At 43.5% G+C, this 23,749-nt stretch overlaps 1 protein-coding gene across 1 annotated transcript in view; it reads right to left on the reverse strand.

Moving 5' to 3' along the window:
• Positions 1–210: 210 nt before the first annotated feature.
• The window catches only part of LOC137342473 (nuclear GTPase SLIP-GC-like), a 186,999-nt gene continuing 163,460 nt past the window's right edge, over positions 211–23,749 (reverse strand). The window contains exons 16-21 of the mRNA XM_068006364.1: positions 23,146–23,306; positions 6,381–6,531; positions 4,782–4,890; positions 4,030–4,163; positions 1,623–1,710; positions 211–1,537 (exon numbers count right to left, since the gene is read on the reverse strand). Of these exons, the coding sequence (XP_067862465.1) occupies positions 1,464–1,537; positions 1,623–1,710; positions 4,030–4,163; positions 4,782–4,890; positions 6,381–6,531; positions 23,146–23,306 (717 nt within the window). The 3' untranslated portion in view covers positions 211–1,463. The remainder of the gene's footprint in view (positions 1,538–1,622; positions 1,711–4,029; positions 4,164–4,781; positions 4,891–6,380; positions 6,532–23,145; positions 23,307–23,749) is intronic.

The raw sequence follows: 23,749 nt of genomic DNA on the forward strand, positions 1-23,749 counted from the left end.
TGGCGCGGCCCCCCCTACAGGGCATCTGGGACCCATGTGAACGGGGCCAGCAACTGGGTATCTCCTTAATCAATCAGATCGAAGAATCGTTAATGAGTAAGGCAGAGTCTGAACCAGGAAGTGTAAGTTCAAATAGTGAATTCAACATCAGATCAGGTACAGAAAGAGAAATGAAGAGCGGGAAAGAAAGATTGGATTAAGAGAGTGAGAAAAAGTAAGAAAAAATTTTTATTCAAATTTTAAAAAAATGTCCAACAATAATTAAAATCTGAATTAATGAGACTTCACACTTGTAAAAGTTAATTTTCATGCCAGAGAGGTTGTTTGGCATTAATTAAGACTTACCACGCTGTTAAAATGGTACTTAGACTTGAAATGACTTGACTTGACTTTTGTTGGGGAGTTTGGTCCGTATCTACGACGTCAGTGCAGGGACTTCACACTGTTCAATACATTTGAACGGGGAGTCAGCCCGTGAGACGTTGTTCCCACAGAGCTTACGGAGAGGCAGTGCATCTCGGACAGCAATGTCTGGGCTTTGGCGTTTAACGACGCGTGTGCACTCGCTGGAAGTTACTGTCCGATTTGCACACGAGCGCGGTGAGCCTCATCGTTATTTTTACAGCAAAATCCAGCCCAACATGATTGTTGAGGACTGTACATTTCACACTGATCTTGTATTGTGTTGTTCATGGACATCAAAGTAATAAAAAAAAAGCCCATCACTACATTCCGTACATTTAAGTTGTTCACACCTTATGATTAAAGGGACTGAAAGTTTAAAAGCCCTAAATTTAAACGATACAAAAATAAAAGTGATACAAAAAGCAATTAATTGTTTAACATAAAAGCATCAGTGATGGTATCACAGTGAATTCACAGATCACTCGTTCAATTCAAATCACTGCAGGAATCTCACTGGTCCTTACACCAGTAATCGATCTCACACCAAAACCACAGCCCTGACACCAGTAATCTATCTCACACTAAAACCACAGCCCTTACACCAGTAATCTATCTCACACTAAAACCACAGCCCTTACACCAGTAATCTATCTCACACTAAAACCACAGCCCTTACACCAGTAATCTATCTCACACTAAAACCACAGCCCTTACACCAGTAATCTATCTCACACTAAAACCACAGCCCTTACACCAGTAATCTATCTCACACTAAAACCACAGCCCGTACACCAGTAATCTATCTCACACTAAAACCACAGCCCTTACACCAGTAATCTATCTCACACTAAAAGCACGGCCCTTACACCAGTAATCTATCTCACACTAAAACCACGCCCTTACACCAGTAATCTATCTCACACTAAAAGCACGGCCCTTACACCAGTAATCTATCTCATTAGCAATAATATCAGCAGGGACAGGTGGACCTCGTAAATCTGCTTCAGTGGATTTCAATCCCAGTCTGGATGTTCAGAAACAAAACAGATCCAAGGTATTTAGTCTGTTTTTGATGAAATCTCCTTCACTTCATTCCAGATTTGATCCATCTGTTTAAACTCGTTCTTAAAATCTGCAATAAATGAAATAAAAAAGTGTCAGTTCTATAAATTGGGTGAAATGAACTTGTGTGTGACGAGCAGCTGGTGTTCAGTTACCTGGAAAAGGATCCCGTCCCTGCCACTGAGACAAGCCCAGCTTCATGAAAATTTTCACGTTGATTTTCATTTCATGCTTCAAATGGACCTTTTAACGATAAAAATAGTGAGATGTAGTTTCTGTTTTTTACTCTGTGTTTCAGTACCTGTTTATTACCTGATATGGAACGCTGTGTGTATTTCAGTACCTGTTCACTACCTGATATGGAACGCTGTGTGTATTTCAGTACCTGTTTATTATCTGATATGGAACGCTGTGTGTATTTCAGTACCTGTTCACTACCTGATATGGAGCGCTGTGTGTATTTCAGTCCCTGTTTATCACCTGATATGGAACGCTGTGTGTATTTCAGTACCTGTTTATTACCTGATATGGAGCGCTGTGTGTATTTCAGTCCCTGTTTATCACCTGATATGGAACGCTGTGTGTATTTCAGTACCTGTTTATTACCTGATATGGAGCGCTGTGTGTATTTCAGTCCCTGTTTATCACCTGATATGGAACGCTGTGTGTATTTCAGTACCTGTTTATTACCTGATATGGAGCGCTGTGTGTATTTCAGTACCTGTTTATCACCTGATATGGAATGCTGTGTGTGTTTCAGTCCCTGTTTATTACCTGATATGGAACGCTGTGTGTGTTTCAGTACCTGTTTATTACCTGATATGGAATGCTGTGTGTATTTCAGTACCTGTTTATCACCTGATATGGAACGCTGTGTGTATTTCAGTACCTGTTTATTACCTGATATGGAACGCTGTGTGTATTTCAGTACCTGTTTATTACCTGATATGGAATGCTGTGTGTATTTCAGTACCTGTTTATTACCTGATATGGAACGCTGTGTGTGTTTCAGTACCTGTTTATCACCTGATATGGAACGCTGTGTGTGTTTCAGTCCCTGTTTATTACCTGATATGGAACGCTGTGTGTGTTTCAGTACCTGTTTGTTACCTGATATGGAACGCTGTGTGTATTTCAGTACCTGTTCACTACCTGATATGGAACGCTGTGTGTGTTTCAGTACCTGTTTATTACCTGATATGGAATGCTGTGTGTATTTCAGTACCTGTTTATTACCTGATATGGAACGCTGTGTGTATTTCAGTACCTGTTTATCACCTGATATGGAATGCTGTGTGTATTTCAGTACCTGTTTATTACCTGATATGGAACGCTGTGTGTATTTCAGTACCTGTTTGTTACCTGATATGGAACGCTGTGTGTATTTCAGTACCTGTTCACTACCTGATATGGAACGCTGTGTGTGTTTCAGTACCTGTTTATTACCTGATATGGAACGCTGTGTGTGTTTCAGTACCTGTTTATTACCTGATATGGAACGCTGTGTGTATTTCAGTACCTGTTCACTACCTGATATGGAACGCTGTGTGTGTTTCAGTACCTGTTTATTACCTGATATGGAACGCTGTGTGTGTTTCAGTACCTGTTTATTACCTGATATGGAATGCTGTGTGTATTTCAGTACCTGTTTATTACCTGATATGGAACGCTGTGTGTATTTCAGTACCTGTTCACTACCTGATATGGAACGCTGTGTGTATTTCAGTACCTGTTCACTACCTGATATGGAACGCTGTGTGTATTTCAGTACCTGTTTATTACCTGATATGGAACGCTGTGTGTGTTTCAGTACCTGTTTATTACCTGATATGGAACGCTGTGTGTATTTCAGTACCTGTTTATTACCTGATATGGAACGCTGTGTGTATTTCAGTACCTGTTTATCACCTGATATGGAACGCTGTGTGTGTTTCAGTACCTGTTTATTACCTGATATGGAACGCTGTGTGTGTTTCAGTACCTGTTTATTACCTGATATGGAACGCTGTGTGTGTTTCAGTACCTGTTTATTACCTGATATGGAACGCTGTGTGTATTTCAGTACCTGTTTATTACCTGATATGGAATGCTGTGTGTATTTCAGTACCTGTTTATCACCTGATATGGAACGCTGTGTGTATTTCAGTACCTGTTTATTACCTGATATGGAACGCTGTGTGTATTTCAGTACCTGTTTATTACCTGATATGGAACGCTGTGTGTATTTCAGTACCTGTTTATTACCTGATATGGAACGCTGTGTGTATTTCAGTACCTGTTTATTACCTGATATGGAACGCTGTGTGTATTTCAGTACCTGTCTATTACCTGATATGGAACGCTGTGTGTATTTCAGCACCTGTTTATTACCTGATATGGAACGCTGTGTCTATTTCAGTACCTGTTCACTACCTGATATGGAGCGCTGTGTGTATTTCAGTACCTGTTCACTACCTGATATGGAACGCTGTGTGTATTTCAGTACCTGTTCACTACCTGATATGGAACCCTGTGTCTATTTCAGAATTTTCAGCCAGAAAATACTATTAATGTAACAGAAACCTTCATGCTGCTGAATTCCTGCAACACGCTGTCTGCTGCATCTTTGAAAATCTTCGCCTTCTGTTCTAGTACATGCTCTTTCAATATGTTCTGCATGGAAGGAAAGATTTTTGTGCCCTTTTTCTGTGCAGCTTCTGCAAAAACAAACAAATGTTGTATCGGACGGAATCTTACAAATGTGTCAGAGTTTCAGTGCCCAGCTATCTATAATGGACTGTACCCCTATAACAATCTTTCAGTGTTTGTGTGCCCATCTGTATCACGGATTGTACCCCTATAACAATCTTTCAGTGTTTGTGTGCCCATCTGTATCACGGATTGTACCCCTATAACAATCTTTCAGTGTTTGTGTGCCCAGCTATCTATAATGGACTGTACCCCTATAACAATCTTTCAGTGTTTGTGTGCCCAATTGTATCACGGATTGTACCCCTATAACAATCTTTCAGTGTTTGTGTGCCCAGCTATCTATAATGGACTGTACCCCTATAACAATCTTTCAGTGTTTGTGTGCCCAATTGTATCACGGATTGTACCCCTATAACAATCTTTCAGTGTTTGTGTGCCCAGCTGTCTATCACGGACTGTACACCCACAACAATCTTTCAGTGTTTGTGTGCCCAGCTGTCTATCACGGACTGTACACCCACAACAATCTTTCAGTGTTTGTGTGCCCAGCTATCCATAACGGACTGTACACCTGTACCAATGTGCCGGTGTTTCAGTGCCCAGCTATCTATAACAGACAGTACCTTTGTATGCTGGTTTCATCGTACGTTGAACAGACAAATCAGCTGCTTTATAAATGTCCATCTTCCTTTTAATTATCTGCCTTTCCAGGTCGCTTAATAATGCATTGAGCTGTAACAGGATTTAAACTCATTAAAATCACATTGTACGTCCTGTAGTGTGTAAAGCAATGCACCCGTAGTTTGTAAGTACGCAAATAGTCCAAAGTTCCTCTTTGATTTTGTCAGCTATACTGTGCGTTCCATTCAATGTGTGGCTGCTTTTATTTTTCTGATATTGCATTAGCAATTGCACCATCTGTATGTGTCTCTATTTTTTATTTAATCGCTGAGACTCTGTGCATTTCCTGCCCCTCAGTTTCTGGAGGTCAATTGAAGCTTTCAAGAGTGAGACTGATAGATACTTGTTAGGCAAGGGTGTCAAGGGACATGGAGTTAAGATGCAGACCAGCCATGATCCAATTTAATGGTGGAGCAGGCTTGATGGGCCGAATGGCCTCCTTCCATGCTGTAACATTTCTATGATTCTATGTTCCTATGTGTGAGCCACCTGAACTCTTGCCATCGCTGTGTGGCCATAGAGCTGGTATTCTGCAATCCTCTGTATCACAGTTCATTGCTGAACTTAAATGGTTTGTCCCACTTCAGCTCACTGTTGGCAACAACTTCATTTGGGTAGATTATATCACTACAGTATGAGGCCAACTTTCCACTCACGGCCCCCCACTCCCCACTGTGCATTCTAATCTTCTAGCCTGTTGGTGCAGACCCGCCCCCACCCCTGGTAGGGCCTTTCACAGGGAACGGGTGTGGAGGGGGATAGAAACAGGAACGCCTGGAGCATGCAGCTGCACTTCTGGCCTCTGGCACTAGAGCTTGCCGGGGAACATCGGCCAGGAGGGTCCAAGCCCCGTAAATTCTGCTGGGTGTAGAGGGGGACTCGATAACCACTGCCACCTCACATCTTTGGGGTGCTCCCATGACTCCTGCAGAGGCTCCTGATACAAGCTCCACGGCTAGCTTTTAGGGGCACTGCCCCTCTGATTGAGCAGCCCATGGGCAGCTGAAGAGGAAAATGAGATGGGAAGCCTGGACACCCCAGCCTCATTTCTATGCTGATGCAGTACCGCCCACTGAGGGAACCCCAGGAAATCCGGAGGCAGCGCAGGGGGGCACACACCTGATGTCACGTGTCTCTGCCCCCGTGTCTTCTTTGTTGCAACTGGGAACTGAATGTTCTTCTGGTGCAACAGAGAGGGAAATCTATCCTGAGAAGTTCTTGCCCCTGAAATGTGGCACTTATGGTTCATGCAGTTTTGCTGCCATTGTCCCTCCTGTCACCGGAAGCTGAGCTTCACCAATAGAGGGCCGATGATTATTTCCAGTTACAAACCCATTTAATTGGAATGATCACCGGTTAGATTTGATTGGACGGGATACCTTACGTCTGTGGCAAGTTACCAGAGAAACTGTGGAGCCAGTTTAGCAATGGCTGGTGGGTAACCATGGTGGGACACTCCACAGTCACCACCAAACATCCAGTACACCCGAGGAGACACAAGACCACTTGAACAATCACACCAACAGCAACTTTCCACTTACCTCAGTTTTCATGAACTTCTGCCGGTATTGCCAAACCCATGCATTATCTCCCATACATTTGGTTGGTTGAGCCTCATCTATCACCGTGTTTAGTGAGGTTTTAAAAACATCCAAATGTCCTTTCATTGAACTCCTTGTGGCTTTGTTAAACCTATTGAACCAAGCAGGATACATTAAATCATCAGAAGGACTAATCCTTATCCCTACGCTAAATTTATAATTTGCAACTTCCTCGTTCCTTGCACCTTCAAACAAACAGGTCAGAAACACCTGGACCTTTGCACTAGTCCTAAATCAGAAGAGGGAAGGGGCGGGGGGGCCGGGACAGAGAGATGAAAAGAGAGAGGGAGAGGGAGAGAGGAGACGTGTAGAAGGGAGTGAGGGAGGGGGAGGGAGACCTTATTTGCAGTTAGTGCCTTGTGGTCCTGTATCGTGGACAAACGCAGGTCAGACTGAGGCAAAGCAAGTTACTTGCAGATTCCCCCAGTTCTCAAATACTTCATCAATTCCATGTGAAAGGCAGGGTTGCTCTCCAATAAGAAGATCATCACTGAAATCTCCAACATATCTAAACAGAGGCTTGAGCAACATGATCCCTGATTGTCCATGTATCGGAAGTATTTGGGTTTGGACTAAGTGATATGAATCACACTGCTCAATATTGCAGCCTCTTCACATGAACTGCTGTTGAGATCATTGCCTCCGGGGAAACATTCATGGTTTAGGTTAGGGGAAGCTGGAGGGGATGTTCAGAACATAAGAAATAGAATCATAGAAATTTATGGCACAGAAGGAGGTCGTTCGGCCCATTGTCTGTGCTGGATGAAAAAGAGCTATCCAGCCTAATCCCACTTTCCAGTTCTTGGTCCGCGGATAGCCCTGTCGGTTAAGGCACTTCAAGTGCACATGCAAGTACTTTTTAAATGAGTTGAGGGTTTCTGCCTCTACCACTCTTTCAAGGCAGTGAGTTCCAGACCCCCACCACCCTCTGGGTGAAAAAATTTCTCCTCAACTCCCCTCTAATCCTTCCACCAATTACTGTAAATCTATGCCCCCTGGTTTTTGACCTCTCTATCCAATCTTTTCTCATACCAAAAATTCTCCAGTCCTGGCAACAACCTTGTAAATCTCCTCTGTACCCTCTCCAGTGTAATCACTTCTTTCCTGTAATGTGGTGACCAGAACTGTACACAGTACTCAAGCTGTGGCCTAACTAGTGTTTTATACAGTTCCAGAATAACTTTCCTGCTTTTATATTCTATGCCTTGGCTAATAAAGGAAAGAATCCCATATGCCTTCTTAACCTCCTTATCTACCTGTCCTGCTACCTTCGGGGATCTGTGGACATGCACTCCAAGGTCCCTCACTTCCTCTACACCTCTCAGTATCCCCCCATTTATTGTGTATTCCCTTGCCTTGTTTGCTCTCCCCAAATGCATTACCTCACATTTCTCCGCATTGAATTCCATTTGCCACTTTTCTGCCCACCTGACCAGTCCATTGATATCTTCCTGCAGTCTACAGCTTTCCTCCTCACTATCAACCACACGGCCAATTTTTGTATCATCTGCAAACTTCTTAACAATGCGCCCTACATTCAAGTCCAAATCATTAATATATATCACAAAAAGCAAGTGATCTAGTACTGAGCCCTTCGGAACCACATTGGAAACAGCCTTCCAGTCACAAAAACACCCGTCAACCATTACCCTTTGCTTCCTGCCACTGAGCCAATTTTGGATCCAACTTGCCACATTCCCTTGGATCCCATGGGCTTTTACTTTTTTGATCAATCTGCCATGTGGGAACTTGTCAAAAGCCTTGCTAAAATCCATGATGTGGACTACATCAAATGCACTACCCTCATCGACCCTCCTCAAAAAATTCAATGAAGTTAATCAGACATGACCTTCCCTCAACAAATCCACGCTGATTGTCCTTGATTAATCCATGCCTTTCTAAATGACAATTTATACTGTCCCTCAGAATTGATTCCAATAATTTGCCCACCACCGAAGTAGGCTCACTGGCCTGTAATTACTCGGTCTATCCATTTCTCCCTTTTTAAACAACGGTACAATGTTAGCAGTCCTCCAATCTTCCGGCACCAGGCCTGTAGCCAGAGAGGATTGGAAAATGATGGTCAGAACCTCCGCTATTTCCTCCCTTGCTTCTCTTAACAGCCTAGATATATTTCATCCAGGCCTGGCGATTTATCTACTTTCAAAGATGCTAATCCCCTTAATACTTCCTCTCTCACTATGTTTATCCCATCCAATATTTCACACTCCTCCTCCGTAACTACAATGTCTGCATTGTCCCTCTCTTTTGTGAAGACAGATGCAAAGTATTCATTAAGAAACATACCCATAACTTCCGCCTCCACACATAGATTACCTTTGTAAAGCTTGTGATTTTCAAATAAAACAGTTGGACTATAACCTGGTGTTGTAAGATTCCTTACATAGTTCCAAAAAGGTAATCTATGTGTGGAGGCGGAAGATGTGGGTCTGGTTCTTAATGAATACTTTGCATCTGTCTTCACAAAAGAGAGGGACGGTGCAGAGATTGTAGTTAAGGAGGAGGAGTGTGAAATATTGGATGGGATAAACTCAGTGAGAGAGGAAGTATTAAGGGGATTAGCATCTTTGAAAGTAGATAAATCGCTAGGCCCAGATGAAATGTATCCCAGGCTGTTAAGAGAAGCTCTGACCATCATTTTCCAATCCTCTCTGGCTACAGGCCTGGTGCCGGAAGATTGGAGGACTGCTAACATTGTACCGTTGTTTAAAAAGGGAGAAATGGATAGACCGAGTAATTACAGGCCAGTGAGCCTACTTCGGTGGTGGGCAAATTATTGGAATCAATTCTGAGGGACAGTATAAATTGTCATTTAGAAAGGCATGGATTAATCAAGGACAATCAGCGTGGATTTGTTGAGGGAAGGTCATGTCTGATTAACTTCATTGAATTTTTTGAGGAGGGTCGATGAGGGTAGTGCATTTGATGTAGTCCACATCATGGATTTTAGCAAGGCTTTTGACAAGTTCCCACATGGCAGATTGATCAAAAAAGTAAAAGCCCATGGGATCCAAGGGAAAGTGGCAAGTTGGATCCAAAATTGGCTCAGTGGCAGGAAGCAAAGGGTAACGGTCGACAGGTGTTTTTGTGACTGGAAGGCTGTTTCCAGTGGAGTTCCGAAGGGCTCAGTACTAGATCACTTGCTTTTTGTGGTGTATATTAATGATTTGGACTCGAATGTAGGGCGTATTGTTAAGAAGTTTGCAGATTATAGAAAAATTGGCCATGTGGTTGGTAGTTAGGTTTGGAACTAGGAGCAGGAGTAGGCCATATGGCCCCTCGAACCTGCTCGACCATTGAATAAGATTATGGCTGATCTTCAACCTCAACTCCACTTTCCCGCCCAATCCCCATATCCCTTGATTCCCTTAGAGTCCAAAAATCTATCGATCTCAGCCTTGAATATATTCACTGACTGAGCATCCACAGCCCTGTGGGGTAGAGAATTCCAAAGATTCACCACCCTCTGATTGAAGACATTCCTCCTCATCTCAGTCTTAAATGGCCGACCCCTTGTCCTGAGACTATGCCCCCTATTTCTAGACTCTCCAGCCAGGGGAAACATCCTCTCAGTATTTACCCTGTCAAGCCCACTGAGAATCTTATAATGTTTCAATTAGATCACCTCTCATTCTTCTAAACTCCAGAGAGTACAGGCCCATTCTACTCAATCTCTCCTTGTAGGAACCCTCTCATCCCAGGAATCAATCTAGTGAACCTTCGTTGCACCGCCTCTAAGGAAAGTATATCCTTCCTTAGATAAAGAGACCAAAACTGTACACAGTACTCTAGGTGAGGTCTCACCAAAGCCCTGTACAATTGTGATGTGGAGATGCTGGTGATGGACTGGGGTTGACAATTGTAAACAATTTTACAACACCAAGTTATAGTCCAGCAATTTTATTTTAAATTCACAAGCTTTCGGAGGCTACCTCCTTCCTCAGGTGAACGATGTGGAAATCGTTCACCTGAGGAAGGAGGTAGCCTCCGAAAGCTTGTGAATTTAAAATAAAATTGCTGGACTATAACTTGGTGTTGTAAAATTGTTTACAACTGTACAATTGTAGCAACGGGAGGCTGGAGAGAATGTTCTTGGTTTAGATTAGGGGAGGCTGCAGGGAATGTTGTTGCTTCTTGGAATCATAAACACATTTACAGAGGGAGTAAAATAGTTACAAGTGTGGGACAGAGGGAATTAAACACATTTACAGTGTGGGACATTCATGGACAGTGAGAATCTTATCAGATCAACCTTCAGTCTTCCGGTCGCTGAAAGTTGAAGAATACATTGTCTGCAAACAGCTAATGGACATCAACTGACAATTCGCCTATCACTGTGATTGGACAATTCGCCTCTCACTGTGATTGGACAATTCGCCTCTCACTGTGATTGGACAATTCGCCTCTCACTGTGATTGGGCAATTCGCCTGTCACTGTGATTGGACAATTCGCCTGTCACTGTGATTGGACAATTCGCCTGTCACTGTGATTGGACAATTCGCCTGTCACTGTGATTGGACAATTCGCCTGTCACTGTGATTGGACAGTTCGACTATCACTGTGATTGGACAGTTCGCCTATCACTGTGATTGGACAGTTCGCCTATCACTGTGATTGGACAATTCGCCTATCACTGTGATTGGACAATTCGCCTATCACTGTGATTGGGCAATTCTCCTATCATCGTGATTGGAAGGAGGTGCTAAGTGATTTAAACCAAGGGACAATAAACTCATCTATAAACCTTTAAAACTTTTAAAACTTGAATAAAAAATACATAAAATTAAAAAGACTAAGTAGTTACTAATTATTTTGAAATCAAGCTAAATCCATTTACTAAATATAATCTAGATCTCAAGTGATTCTATTAGTCCTAGAAATAAACTACTGATTAAATAAATACAAACTAGAAATGGCAGCACAGGCTGTGTGTTGGGACTGTAATATGTGGGATTTGTGGACAGTGAGTCTGTCCCGATTGCCACTTCTGAAGTAAACGTCTCTGCCTTGAGACACTCCGGCTCAGAGTCTTTGAGCTGGAGAGCGAGTTAGAGACACTCCGACACATAAGGGAGGGGGAGGTAGAGAAGGAGGTCCTGCAGACACTGGTCCTGTCCAACAGGCACGAGGTACTTGATACCTGTGAGGATAAGGGTGAAGGCTGCAGGGAGGATGCCCAGAATGCACCGTGGAGCAGGAGGCAGTCCAAGGGGAGGAGGATCAGAATAGAAAGGTCGTAGTCGTAGAGGATTCTATAATTAGGGTGATAGATAGCGTCCTCTGCATTTACAACTGAGAGTCCAGGAGGGTGTACTGCCTACCTGGTGCACAAGTAAAGGACATCTCGGAGCAACTGGAGAGGAACTTGGAAAGGGAGGGGGAGGATACAGTTGCCACGGTCCATGTCGGGACCAATGACATAAGGAAGAACAAGGAGGAGGTCCTGCTAAAGGAATATCAAAAGCTAGGAACTAAATTAAAAAGCATGACCTCACGGGTGATAATCTCAGGATTACTACCCAAGCCTCATGTTAATTGGCACTGGGATAGGCAGATCAGGAGAGTGAATGAGTGGCTGAGAGACTGGTGTGGGAAGGAGGGTTCCATTTCATGGGACACTGGCACCAGTACTGGGACAGGAAGGAGCTGTACCACTGGGACAGGATCCACCTGAACCGGAATGGGACATTGTCCTAGTGGAAAGGATAAATAGGGCCGTGGAGATGGCTTCAAACTAGCAAGATGGGGGGAGGGATCTGGTAGCAATAATAAAAGATTAAAGATAATAGAAACAGGAGATGAGTGTAAAGGTCAGACCAGAGTAAAGAATAAAGATAACATAAACGGTCAAGAAACAAATACAGTTATAAAACAGAAATATAAAAGGACTGTTAAAAATGAAGTGAAAGGAACAATTATTGAAGAATGAATTAAACTGCCTGGACAGCAATTTACACAGCGTCCAAAATAAAACGGGGGAACTGGAGGCAATACTCTGTCGTGAGAAACGAGATGCAATAGAAATAACTGAGGTATCCAATTAATCTCTTTCCCCATTGCCCTGTAAATTTTCCCCTTCAAGTATTTATCTAATTCCCTTTTGAAAGTTATTATCGAATCTGCTTCCACCGCCCTTTCAGGCAGCGCATTCCAGATCATAACAACTCACTGCGTAAAAAAATGTTTCCTCATGTCGCCTCTGGCTCTTTTGCCGATCACCTTAAATCTGTGTCCTCTGGTTACCGACCCTTCTGCCGCTGGAAAAAGTTTCTGCTTATTTACTCTGTCAAAACCCTTCATGATTTTGAACACCTCTATCAAATCTCCCCTTAACCTTCTCTGTTCTAAGGAGAACAACCCCAGCTTCTCCAGTCTCTCCACATAACTGAAGTCCCTCATCCCTGGTACCATTCTAATAAATCTCCTCTGCACCCTCTCTAAGGCCTTCACATCCTTCCTAAGATGTGGTGCCCAGAGTTGAACACAATACTCCAGCTGAGGCCTAACCAGTGTTTATAAAGGTTTAGCATAACTTCCTTGCTTTTGTACTCTATGGGCGCTAAATTGGGCCGTGTAGCACCCGTTGTTTCGGCGCTACACGGCCTCCCGTATATCCAAGATGGCGTCTTGGATGCGCACATATGCTTCTAGCATGACGTGCGCTAGACACCATCTTGCATGCACAAATAACAAACTCCAGCATCATGTAAAATAGGGAGAATATGCGTTGGATCATTGTGCAACGCTGATTTAAAGTGATATACACCATCTTAACTGCAACCATCTAAACATGTCATAGAGTGCGAGGAGGTCCCCCACCAACACTATTTAAAGGGACCATGCAGGATTTACCGGTTAGTTGCTGGATTATTGCTTCTGGCTACTGATGCATTTGTAATTGTTTTTGGAGGTCTCCTATATTGAATACTAGGACGTGGGGACATAACCTAACATTTAGAGCCAGGGCGTGCAGGAGTGAAGCTAGGAAACGCTGTTACATTGAAAGGGTGGGAGAAGTTTGGAACGCTCTTCTGCAAACGGCAGTTGATGCTAGCTCAATTGTGAATTTTAAAGCTGAAATTGTAGATTTCTGTGAACCAAGGGTATTAAGGGTTATGGGCCTAAGGTGGGTATATGGAGTTAGGTCACAGATCAACCTGCCAGGGTGGAGGCAGAATCAATCATGGCCTTCAAAAGGGAACTGGATAAGTACTTGAAAGGAAAAATTTGCAGGGCTACGGGGATAGGGCGAGGGAGTGGGACTAGTTGGATTGTTCTTGCATAGAGTCGGTGCTGACTCAATGGGCCGAATGGCCTCCTTCCATGCTGTAACCTTTCTATGATTCTATGATCTCATTGAATGACGGAACAGGCTCGAAGGGCTAAATGCTGCTGCCACTTGCTGCCTCCTGTTATGCGCCACCTTCTCCTGCAAGAAAGCGGGATGTGTCCCTGGGTGATTTGAGCTGCCTGTGTGTGTGACCTGTGAGTTGTGAGTGTGCGGCTTGCAACAGTGGTAATGTGTAAGGGTGAGAGGAAGCATCTGATTAGAAGAGTTGAATACTGATGGAAAGAGTTTGTTGGTATATGGGTGATGGGGGGTGTAGTGTGTGGAGCAGTGGATGCAGCTCGTGGTGCAGTTGGTAGGAGACATCACTTGACAGTTGACCTCAATCACCTTGACCATTCATGTCAAAGCATTGAACTTCTTCCTGCACTGCATCCATGTTCATGCTGTGCGCCTGGCATTGACTTCATCCCCCGCTGCCTCCCACTGCCTTTTGAGTATATGTCTGGAGGGCCTCTTGCTCCGCCCCCCCACCCCCGCAGATATAAGATGTCCCTCCTTCTGTCCAACTCTTTCACCAAGACATCTAATGCATCAGCAGAGAACCTTAGTTCACGCTCCCTCGCAGGCCTGGTAACAACCCAAATTGGTAGATTGGTGAGGTCTGGCGTGCAAATTGGAGGATGTGGAATTTAGTAGTGCGCAACTTTTATTCAATATATTAACATGCCTCAACAGTGTGTAAACACAGGGACGGGACCTGCATCGTGTTTTATGTGTGTGATGTCTGATCTCCATTCAGACTCCGTGTACCTTATTTTTAGCAAATAACAGGTAACAGATACCTTTAAGAGCTCCAGTCTGCCTTTAAGAGATTCGGGCTCCCCCACCTCGCCCTGCCTGCGACAGAAGTACCGGACGCAGGTCGCGAATCATGATCCTGAGCCCGGTTTCAGGGGATAACAAATTTAACTGCCTATGCCTCTATTAATGAAGCCCAGGATCCCATATGCTTATTTAACAGCCTTCTCAACTTGTCCTGCCACCGTCAAAGATATGTGCACATATACTCCCAGGTCTCTGTTCCTGCACCCCCTTTAAAATTGTACCATTTAGTTTATATTGCCTCCCCTCATTCTTCCTACTAAAATGTATCACTTCACACTTCTCTGTGTTAAATTTCATCTGCCATGTGTCTGCCCATTTCACCAGTCTGTCTCTGTCCTCCACATTGTTTACTACATTTCCGAGTTTCGTGTCATCTGCAAAGTTAGAAATTATACCCTCTATACCCAAGACTGGATCATCAATATATCTCAAAAAGAGCAGTGATCCTAATACAGACCCCTGGGGAACACCACTGTATACTTCCCTCCATAGAATCATAGAATGGTTACAGCACAGGAGGAGGCCATTCGGCCCATCGAGCCCGTGCCGGCTCTTTGTAAGAGCAATCCAGTTAGTCCCTTCCCCCACTCTTTCCCTGTATCCCTGCAAATTTTTTTCCTTCAAGTATTTATTCAATTCCCTTTTGAAAACCACGATTGAATCTGCTTCCACCACTCTTTCAGGCAGCGCATTCCAGATCATAACTACTCACTGTGTAAAAAAGTTTTTCCTCATGTCACCTTTGGTTCTTTTGCCAATCACCTTAAATCTGTGTCCTCTGGTTCTCGACCCTTCGGCCAATGGGAACAATTTCTCTTCATTTACTTTATCTAAACCCTTCATGATTTTGAAATCTCCTCTCAACCTTCTCTGCTCTAAGGAGAGAGATATAAAAAATCATTAGAAAAGGGAATAGTACCAGAGGACTGGTGGACAGCTAATGTGATTCTATATTTAAAAAGTGAGATCATAGAATCATAGAAGTTACAACATGGAAACAGGCCCTTCGGCCCAACATGTCCATGTCGCCCAGTTTATACCACTAAGCTAGTCCCAATTGCCTGCACTTGGCCCATATCCCTCTATACCCATCTTACCCATGTAACTGTCCAAATGCTTTTTAAAAGACAAAATTGTACCCGCCTCTACTACTGCCTCTGGCAGCTCGTTCCAGACACTCACCACCCTGTGAGTGAAAAAATTGCCCCTCTTGGAACAGTTCCGGTCTCCATATTATAAAAAGGATATAGAGGCACTGGAGAAGGTACAAAAAAGATTTACCAGGCTGATACCAGAACTGAGAGATTATACCTATCAGGAAAGATTGAGCAGGCTGGGGCTCTTTTCTCTAGAAAAGAGAAGGCTGAGGGGTGACCTGATAGAGGTCTTTAAGATTAAGAAAGGTTTTGATAAGGTGGACATGGAGAAGATGTTTCCACTTGCAGAGGAGGCTAGAACTAGAGGCCATTAATATAAAATAGTCACTAATAAATCTAATGGGGAATTCAGGAGAAACTTCTTTACCGAGAGAGTGGTTAGAATGTGGAACTCGCTCCCACAAGGAGCAGTTGAGGCAAATATCATAGATACATTTAAGGGGAAGCGAGGTAAACAGATGAGGGAGAAAGGAATAGAAGGATATGGTGATAGGGTGAGATGGAGAGGGGTGGGAGGAGGCTCGTGTGGAGCATAAACAATGACAGGGACTTGGGCCGAATGGCCTGTTTCTGTGCTGTAGTTTCTACGTAATTCGATGTAATCATTATAATTGGACAAGTCACACACCACTATGATTGTGATTGGATAATACACCTATCATTGTGAATGGATAAATAAACTTTCATTGTGATTGGACAATTCACCTATCATTGTGATTGGACAATTCATCTTTCATTGTGATTGGACAATTCACCTTTCATTGTGATTGGACAATTCACCTTTCATTGTGATTGGACAATTCAACTATCACTGTGATTGGACAATTCACCTATCATTGTGATTGGACAATTAACCTTTCATTGTGATTGGACAATTCAACTATCATTGTGATTGGACAATTCACCTATCATTGTGATTGGACAATTCCATATCATTGTGATTGGACTACTGGCCTTCCACTGTGAATGGGCAAATGGCCTATCATCGTGATTGGTCAATTCACCTATCATTGTGATTGGGCATTTCGCCTATCTTTGTGATTGGACAAATCTCCTCTCATTGTGATTCGTCAATTCAAGTATCATTGTGATTGGACAATTCACCTATCATTGTGATTGGACAATTCACCTATCATTGTGACTGGACAATTCTCCTCTCACTGTGATTGAACAATTCTCCTCTCACTGTGATTGAACAATTCTCCTCTCACTGTAATTGGAGAATTCACCTATCATTGTGATTGGACAACTTCCCAATCATTGTTAATGGCCAATTCACATACGATTGTGATTGGACAATTTACGTATCATTGTGAATGGACAATTTGCCTATCATTGTGATTGGACAATTCTCCTATCATTGTGATTGGACAATTCAAATACGATTGTGATTGGACAATTTATGCATAATTGTGTTTGGACAATTCTCCTCTCACTGTGATTGGACAATTAGAATAGAATCATAGAATCATAGAAGTTACAACATGGAAACAGGCCCTTCGGCCCAACATGTCCATGTCGCCCAGTTTATACCACTAAGCTAGTCCCAATTGCATGCACTTGGCCCATATCCCTCGATACCCATCTTCCCCATGTAACTGTCCAAATGCTTTTTAAAAGACAAAATTGTACCCGCCTCTACTACTGCCTCTGGCAGCTCGTTCCAGACACTCACCACCCTTTGAGTGAAAAAATTGCCCCTCTGGACCCTTTTGTATCTCTCCCCTCTCACCTTAAATCTATGCCCCCTCGTTATAGACTCCCCTACCTTTGGGAAAAGATTTTGACTATCGACCTTATCTATGCCCCTCATTATTTTATAGACTTCTATAAGATCACCCCTTAACCTCCTACTCTCCAGGGAAAAATGTCCCAGTCTGTCTAACCTCTCCCTGTAAGTCAAACCATCAAGTCCCGGTAGCATCCTAGTAAATCTTTTCTGCACTCTTTCTTGTTTAATAATATCCTTTCTATAATAGGGTGACCAGAACTGTACACAGTATTCCAAGTGTGGCCTCACCAATGCCCTGTACAACTTCAACAAGACATCCCAACTCCTGCATTCAATGTTCTGACCAATGAAACCAAGCATGCCGAATGCCTTCTTCACCACCCTATCCACCTGTGACTCCACTTTCAAGGAGCTATGAATCTGTACTCCTAGATCTCTTTGTTCTATAACTCTCCCCAACGCCCTACCATAAACGGAGTAGGTCCTGGCCCGATTCAATCACCCGTCATTGTGAATGGACAATTGGCCTACCATTGTGGTTGGACAATTTAAGTATCATTGTGAACGGTCAAATTCACCTATCATTGTGATTGGACAATTCACATACGATTGTGAAGGACAATTCACCTATCAATGTGATTGGACAATTCGCCTAGCATTATGAATGGGCAATTCGCCTATCATGGTGATTGGACAATTTACCAATCATTGGTTATGAAAAATCCTATCATTGTGGTTTGAAAATTTACCTCTCATTGTGAAGGGCAATTGCTCTCTCATTGTGATTGGACAATTCACCTATCATTGTGATTGGACAATTCACCTATCATTGTGACTGGACAATTCTCCTCTCACTGTGATTGAACAATTCTCCTCTCACTGTGATTGAACAATTCTCCTCTCACTGTAATTGGAGAATTCACCTATCATTGTGATTGGACAATTACCCTATCATTGTGATTGGACAATTTGCCTGTCATTGTGATTGGACAATACCAGGTTTCATTGTGATTGGACAATTCGACAATCATTGGCAATGAAAAACTCGCCTATCATTGTGTTTGGACAATTAGCCCATCATTGTGATTGGACAATTTCCATTGTTAATGGGCATTACAGCTACCATTGTGATTGGATAATTTGCCTATAATTGTGATTGGACAATTCTCCAATCATTGTGATTGGACAATTCAAATACGATTGTGATTGGACAATTTATGCATAATTGTCAATAGACAATTCACCCATCATTGTGATTGGACATTTTGCCGAACATTGTGTTTGGACAAATAGCCCATCATTGTGATTGGACAATTTACGTCTCATTGTGAATGGACAATTACCCTAGCATTGTGATTGGATAATTCTCCTCTCATTGTGATTGGACAATTCACCTATCATTGTGAATGGACAATTTGCCAATCATATTGATTGGACAATTAGCCCATCATTGTGTTTAGACAATTCATCTATCATTGTGATTGGACAATTAACCTTTTATTGTAAAGGGACAAGTCCCCTAGCATTGTGATTGGACAATTCACCAATGATTGTGATTGGACAATTCAACTATCGTCGTGATTTGTAAATCTACATTTCATTGTGATTGGACAAATCACCTATCGTTATGATTGAACAATTCGCCTTTCATTGTGATTGGACAATTCCTCTGTCATTGTGATTGGACAATTGGTCCATCATTGTGATTGGACAATTTACGTATCATTGTGAAGGGACAATTCACCTAGCCGAGTGATGGGACAATTCATCTATCATTGTGATTGGCCTATTGACCTACCAATGGGATTGGACAATTCACCTAGCCTTGTGATTGGACAATTCACCTAGCATTGTGGTTGGACAATTCTCCTCTCATTGTGATTGGACAATTTGCTTATCATTGTGATTGGACAATAAAGCTTTCATTGTGATTGGACAATTCACCTATCATTGTGAAGGGACAATTCACCCATCATTGTGATTGGACAATTCACCTAGCATTGTGATTGGACAATTCACCTAGCATTGTGATTGGACAATTCACCTAGCATTGTGATGGGAAACTTCACCTATCATTGTGACTGGGCCACAACAACAATTTGCATTTATATGGCACCTTTTACGTAGTAAAACGTCCCGAGGCACTTCACAGGAGCGATTATCAGACAAAGTTTGACACCAAGCCAAATAAAGAGAGATTATGATAGGTGATCAAAAGCTTGATCAAAGAGGTAGGTATTAAGGAGCGTCTTAAAGGAGGAGAGAGGATTAGGGAGGGAATTCCAGAGCTTAGGGCATAGGCAGCTGAAGGCACAGCCACCAATGGTGGGGTGATGGAAATTGGGGTTGGACAAGAGGCCAAAATTGGAGGAGTGCAGAGATCTTGGTGGGGTTGTATGGCTGGAGGAGGTTACAGAAATAGGCAGGGCGAGGCTATGGAGGGATTTCAATGCAAGGATGAGAATTTGAAGTACGAGGCATTGCCGGACCTGGAGCCAATGCAGGTCAGTGAGCACAGGGTGATGGGTGAACGGGACTTGGTGCGAGCAGGGGTTTGGATGAGCTGAAGTTTACGGAGAGTGGAAGGTGGGAGGCCGGCCAGGAGAGCATTGGAATAGTCGAGTCTGGAGGTAACAAAGGCATGGATGACGGTTTCAGGAGCAGATGAGCTGAGGCGGGGCAGAGGACAGGCGATGTTATAGAGGTGGCAGTAGGCGGTCTTGGTGATAGAGTCATAGAGTCATAGAGTTATAGAGCACGGAGAGAGGCCCTTCGACCCATCGTGTCCGCGCCGGCCATCAGCCCTGTCTACTCTAATCCCATATTCCAGCATTTGGTCCGTAGCCTTGTATGCTATGGCATTTCAAGTGCTCATCCAAATGCTTCTTGAATGTTGTGAGGGTTCCTGCCTCCACAACCCTTTCAGGCAGTGAGTTCCAGACTCCAACCACCCTCTGGGTGAAAAAGTTCTTTCTCAAATCCCCTCTAAACCTCCCGCCTTTTACCTTGAATCTATGTCCCCTTGTTATAGAACCCTCAACGAAGGGAAAAAGCTCCTCAGTATCCATCCTATCTGTGCCCCTCATAATTTTGTACACCTCAATCATGTCCCCCCTCAGCCTCCTCTGCTCCAAGGAAAACAAACCCAATCTTCCCAGTCTCTCTTCATAGCTGAAGCGCTCCAGCCCTGGTAACATCCTGGTGAATCTCCTCTGCACCCTCTCCAAAGCGATCACATCCTTCCTGTAGTGTGGCGACCAGAACTGCACACAGTACTCCAGCTGTGGCCTAACCAGTGTTTTATACAGCTCCATCATAACCTCCTTGCTCTTATATTCTATGCCTCAGCTAATAAAGGCAAGTATCCCATATGCCTTCTTTACCACCTTATCTACCTGTTCCGCCGCCTTCAGGGATCTGTGAACTTGCACACCAAGATCCCTCTGACCCTCTGTCTTGCCTAGGGTCCTCCCATTCATTGTGTATTCCCTTGCCTTGTTAGTCCCTCCAAAGTGCATCACCTCGCACTTTTCCGGGTTAAATTCCATTTGCCACTGTTCCGCCCATCTGACCAACCCATCTATATCGTCCTGCAGACTGAGGCTATCCTCCTCGCTATTTACCACCCTACCAATTTTTGTATCATCAGCGAACTTACTGATCATACCTTTTACATTCATATCCAAGTCGTTAATGTAGACCACAAACAGCAAGGGACCCAGCACCGATCCCTGTGGTACCCCACTGGCCACAGGCTTCCAGTCACAAAAACAACCTTCGACCATCACCCTCTGCCTTCTGCCACTAAGCCAGTTTTGTATCCAAAGTGCCAAGGCACCCTGGATTCCATGGGCTCGTACCTTCTTGACCAGTCTCCTGTGGGGGACTTTATCGAAGGCCTTACTGAAATCCATGTATACCACATCCACTGCGTTACCCTCATCCACACGCCTAGTCACCCCCTCAAAAAATTCAATCAAATTAGTCAGACATGATCTTCCCTTGACAAAGCCATGTTGACTATCCCTGATTAATCCTTGCTTCTCCAAGTGGAGACTAATTTTGTCCTTCAGAATTTTTTCCAATAATTTTCCTACCACTGATGTTAGGCTCACTGGCCTGTAGTTCCCCGGTTTTTCCCTACTCCCCTTCTTGAATGATGGAGCGGACATGTGGTCGGAAGCTCATTTCAGGGTCAAATAGGATGTCGAGATTGCGAACAGTCTGGTTCAGCCTCAGACAGTGGCCAGGGTACTGAGTTTGTGGCTTTGGTATTCTCAATATTTAATTCGAGGAAATTGTTGCTCATTCAAGACTGGATGTTGGATAAGCAGTGTGACAAACCAGTGACAGTGCGAGAGTTGAGAGAAGTGGTGGTGAGGTAGAGCTGGGTATCGTCAGTGCACATGTGGAATCTGACATTGTGTTTTTGAATGATGTCACCGAGTGGCAGCATGTCGATCAGAAATAGGAGGGGGCCAAGGATAGACCCTTGAGGGACTTCAGTGGTTACGGTGTCTAAGCAGGAAGAGAAGCCATTGCAGGAGATTCTCTGGCTACGGCTGGACAGGTAAGAATGGAACCAGGCGAGCGCAGTCTCACCCAGCCAGACAGTGGAGGAAAGGCATTGGAGAAGGTTGGTGTGGTCACCCATGTCAAAGATGGCAGACAGGTCGAGAAGGATTTCAATAACTAGATGATAACTTCACGAAATCCTGAGTCCAACATTAAACTCATGAAACAAAATGTGCATCCCAGCAGAGTATGGCTCTTTGTGTTAGAATCTGCATCCTCTCATTTTTACATCTTCTGCAGCTCAAACGCGTTTCCCTCACTTAGGGATTCATTTGTCTTTCAGTTGAGGCTTCAAACCGATGCCCTGACTGTTCAGGTTTGGACCAGGTAGCATCAGAAATACTCGTGGGGTGGCATTTCAAACTACACACCAAAGTCAGCCCTAAATTATCCCTGTGCTGTGGGGGCTTCAAAGTTTTCAAAGTGCAATGGCAAGACTGATTCTGTGGAAAGCCTACCAGATCAGTGCTATTCAGACTAACAAGAGATTAGAAAGCTTCAAAACTCCTGGCTCCATTCAAGGGTTGAATGGAACAAAGCTTTGCTGACTGTGGAAGGTGTTTGCATGATCAGCCCTCAAAGGGGAGTCAGATTCAACAACATCTATGACTCAACCCTGCTCCAGGGCACAGGCCATACAGTGCAAGGTGAGCACTGAGGTAGTCACGGCTTCGAAGGAAGCACAGCATCAGTCATAAAGGAACATGCAGGAGTCCATTATTCAAATGGTAAAACACTTACAATAAATCAGATAACGATAAAGGAAAGCTTTGTTTGGCTAAGAACCAAAGTAAAATGTTGGAGCAAATGACACTGCTCTGTTCAAGGGCAGGCGATCACAAGCAGCAAAACACATTAAATCTCGGAATTAGTGAAAATAAACTGCATTCTAAGTATGATCAGAAAATTGGGCTTCTATCTACATTTACTAAACCGAGGGGATGTGAAGCTCGACTTTGCCTGATGTTTAATGATCCCTGGTCGGTTACTCCCTAACTCATTGATTGGTGTGTAAGTGTTGTGTGTATTACTAGGGTACTTACTGAAATGTACTTTCAAAAAAAGTATTAATTTCACTGTAGAGATTCTCTGACAGATCGCGGTTAACATTGATTGGCCCAAACGTGGGTGAGTTGTAAACCCCATCGTAGTTACATATCGCTTTCAGTGTCCTGTGGTAACCTCGGTAAGATTTAGTCTCTGGCTACAAAAACAAGGACACAGATATGCACGTTATTTGTGTTTACTATTTTAAATAATGATTATTTTATGTTATACAGTTCTTTTATTCAATGGTTACAGATGTAAATTGGTGACATATCAGGAGTGGCTTCAAGACCTAGGTCTGTTCTAACTGAAAGCAAAACAAGGCACAATAAAAGATCGGAGCTTATCAAGTCCCAAAAGTGATGTGTAGAAGCTCCAGCTGTTGCAGCAGCAGAAGGGAACTTGTGCCCAGAAGCGGCTCTACAGCATATAAGGAACCTCATCAAATCTGGACAATAAACACCATCGTTCATCTACTGCCAATGTACAATTACATAAAATATACAGCACACAAACAGGCCATTTGGCCCAACTGATCTGTGCTGGTGTTCATGCACTGCCCAATCATAGAATCATAGAATAGTTACAGCACAGAAAGAG

Source organism: Heptranchias perlo, chromosome 26, assembly GCF_035084215.1.
Source record: "Heptranchias perlo isolate sHepPer1 chromosome 26, sHepPer1.hap1, whole genome shotgun sequence".
Taxonomy (NCBI): Eukaryota; Metazoa; Chordata; class Chondrichthyes; order Hexanchiformes; family Hexanchidae; genus Heptranchias; species Heptranchias perlo.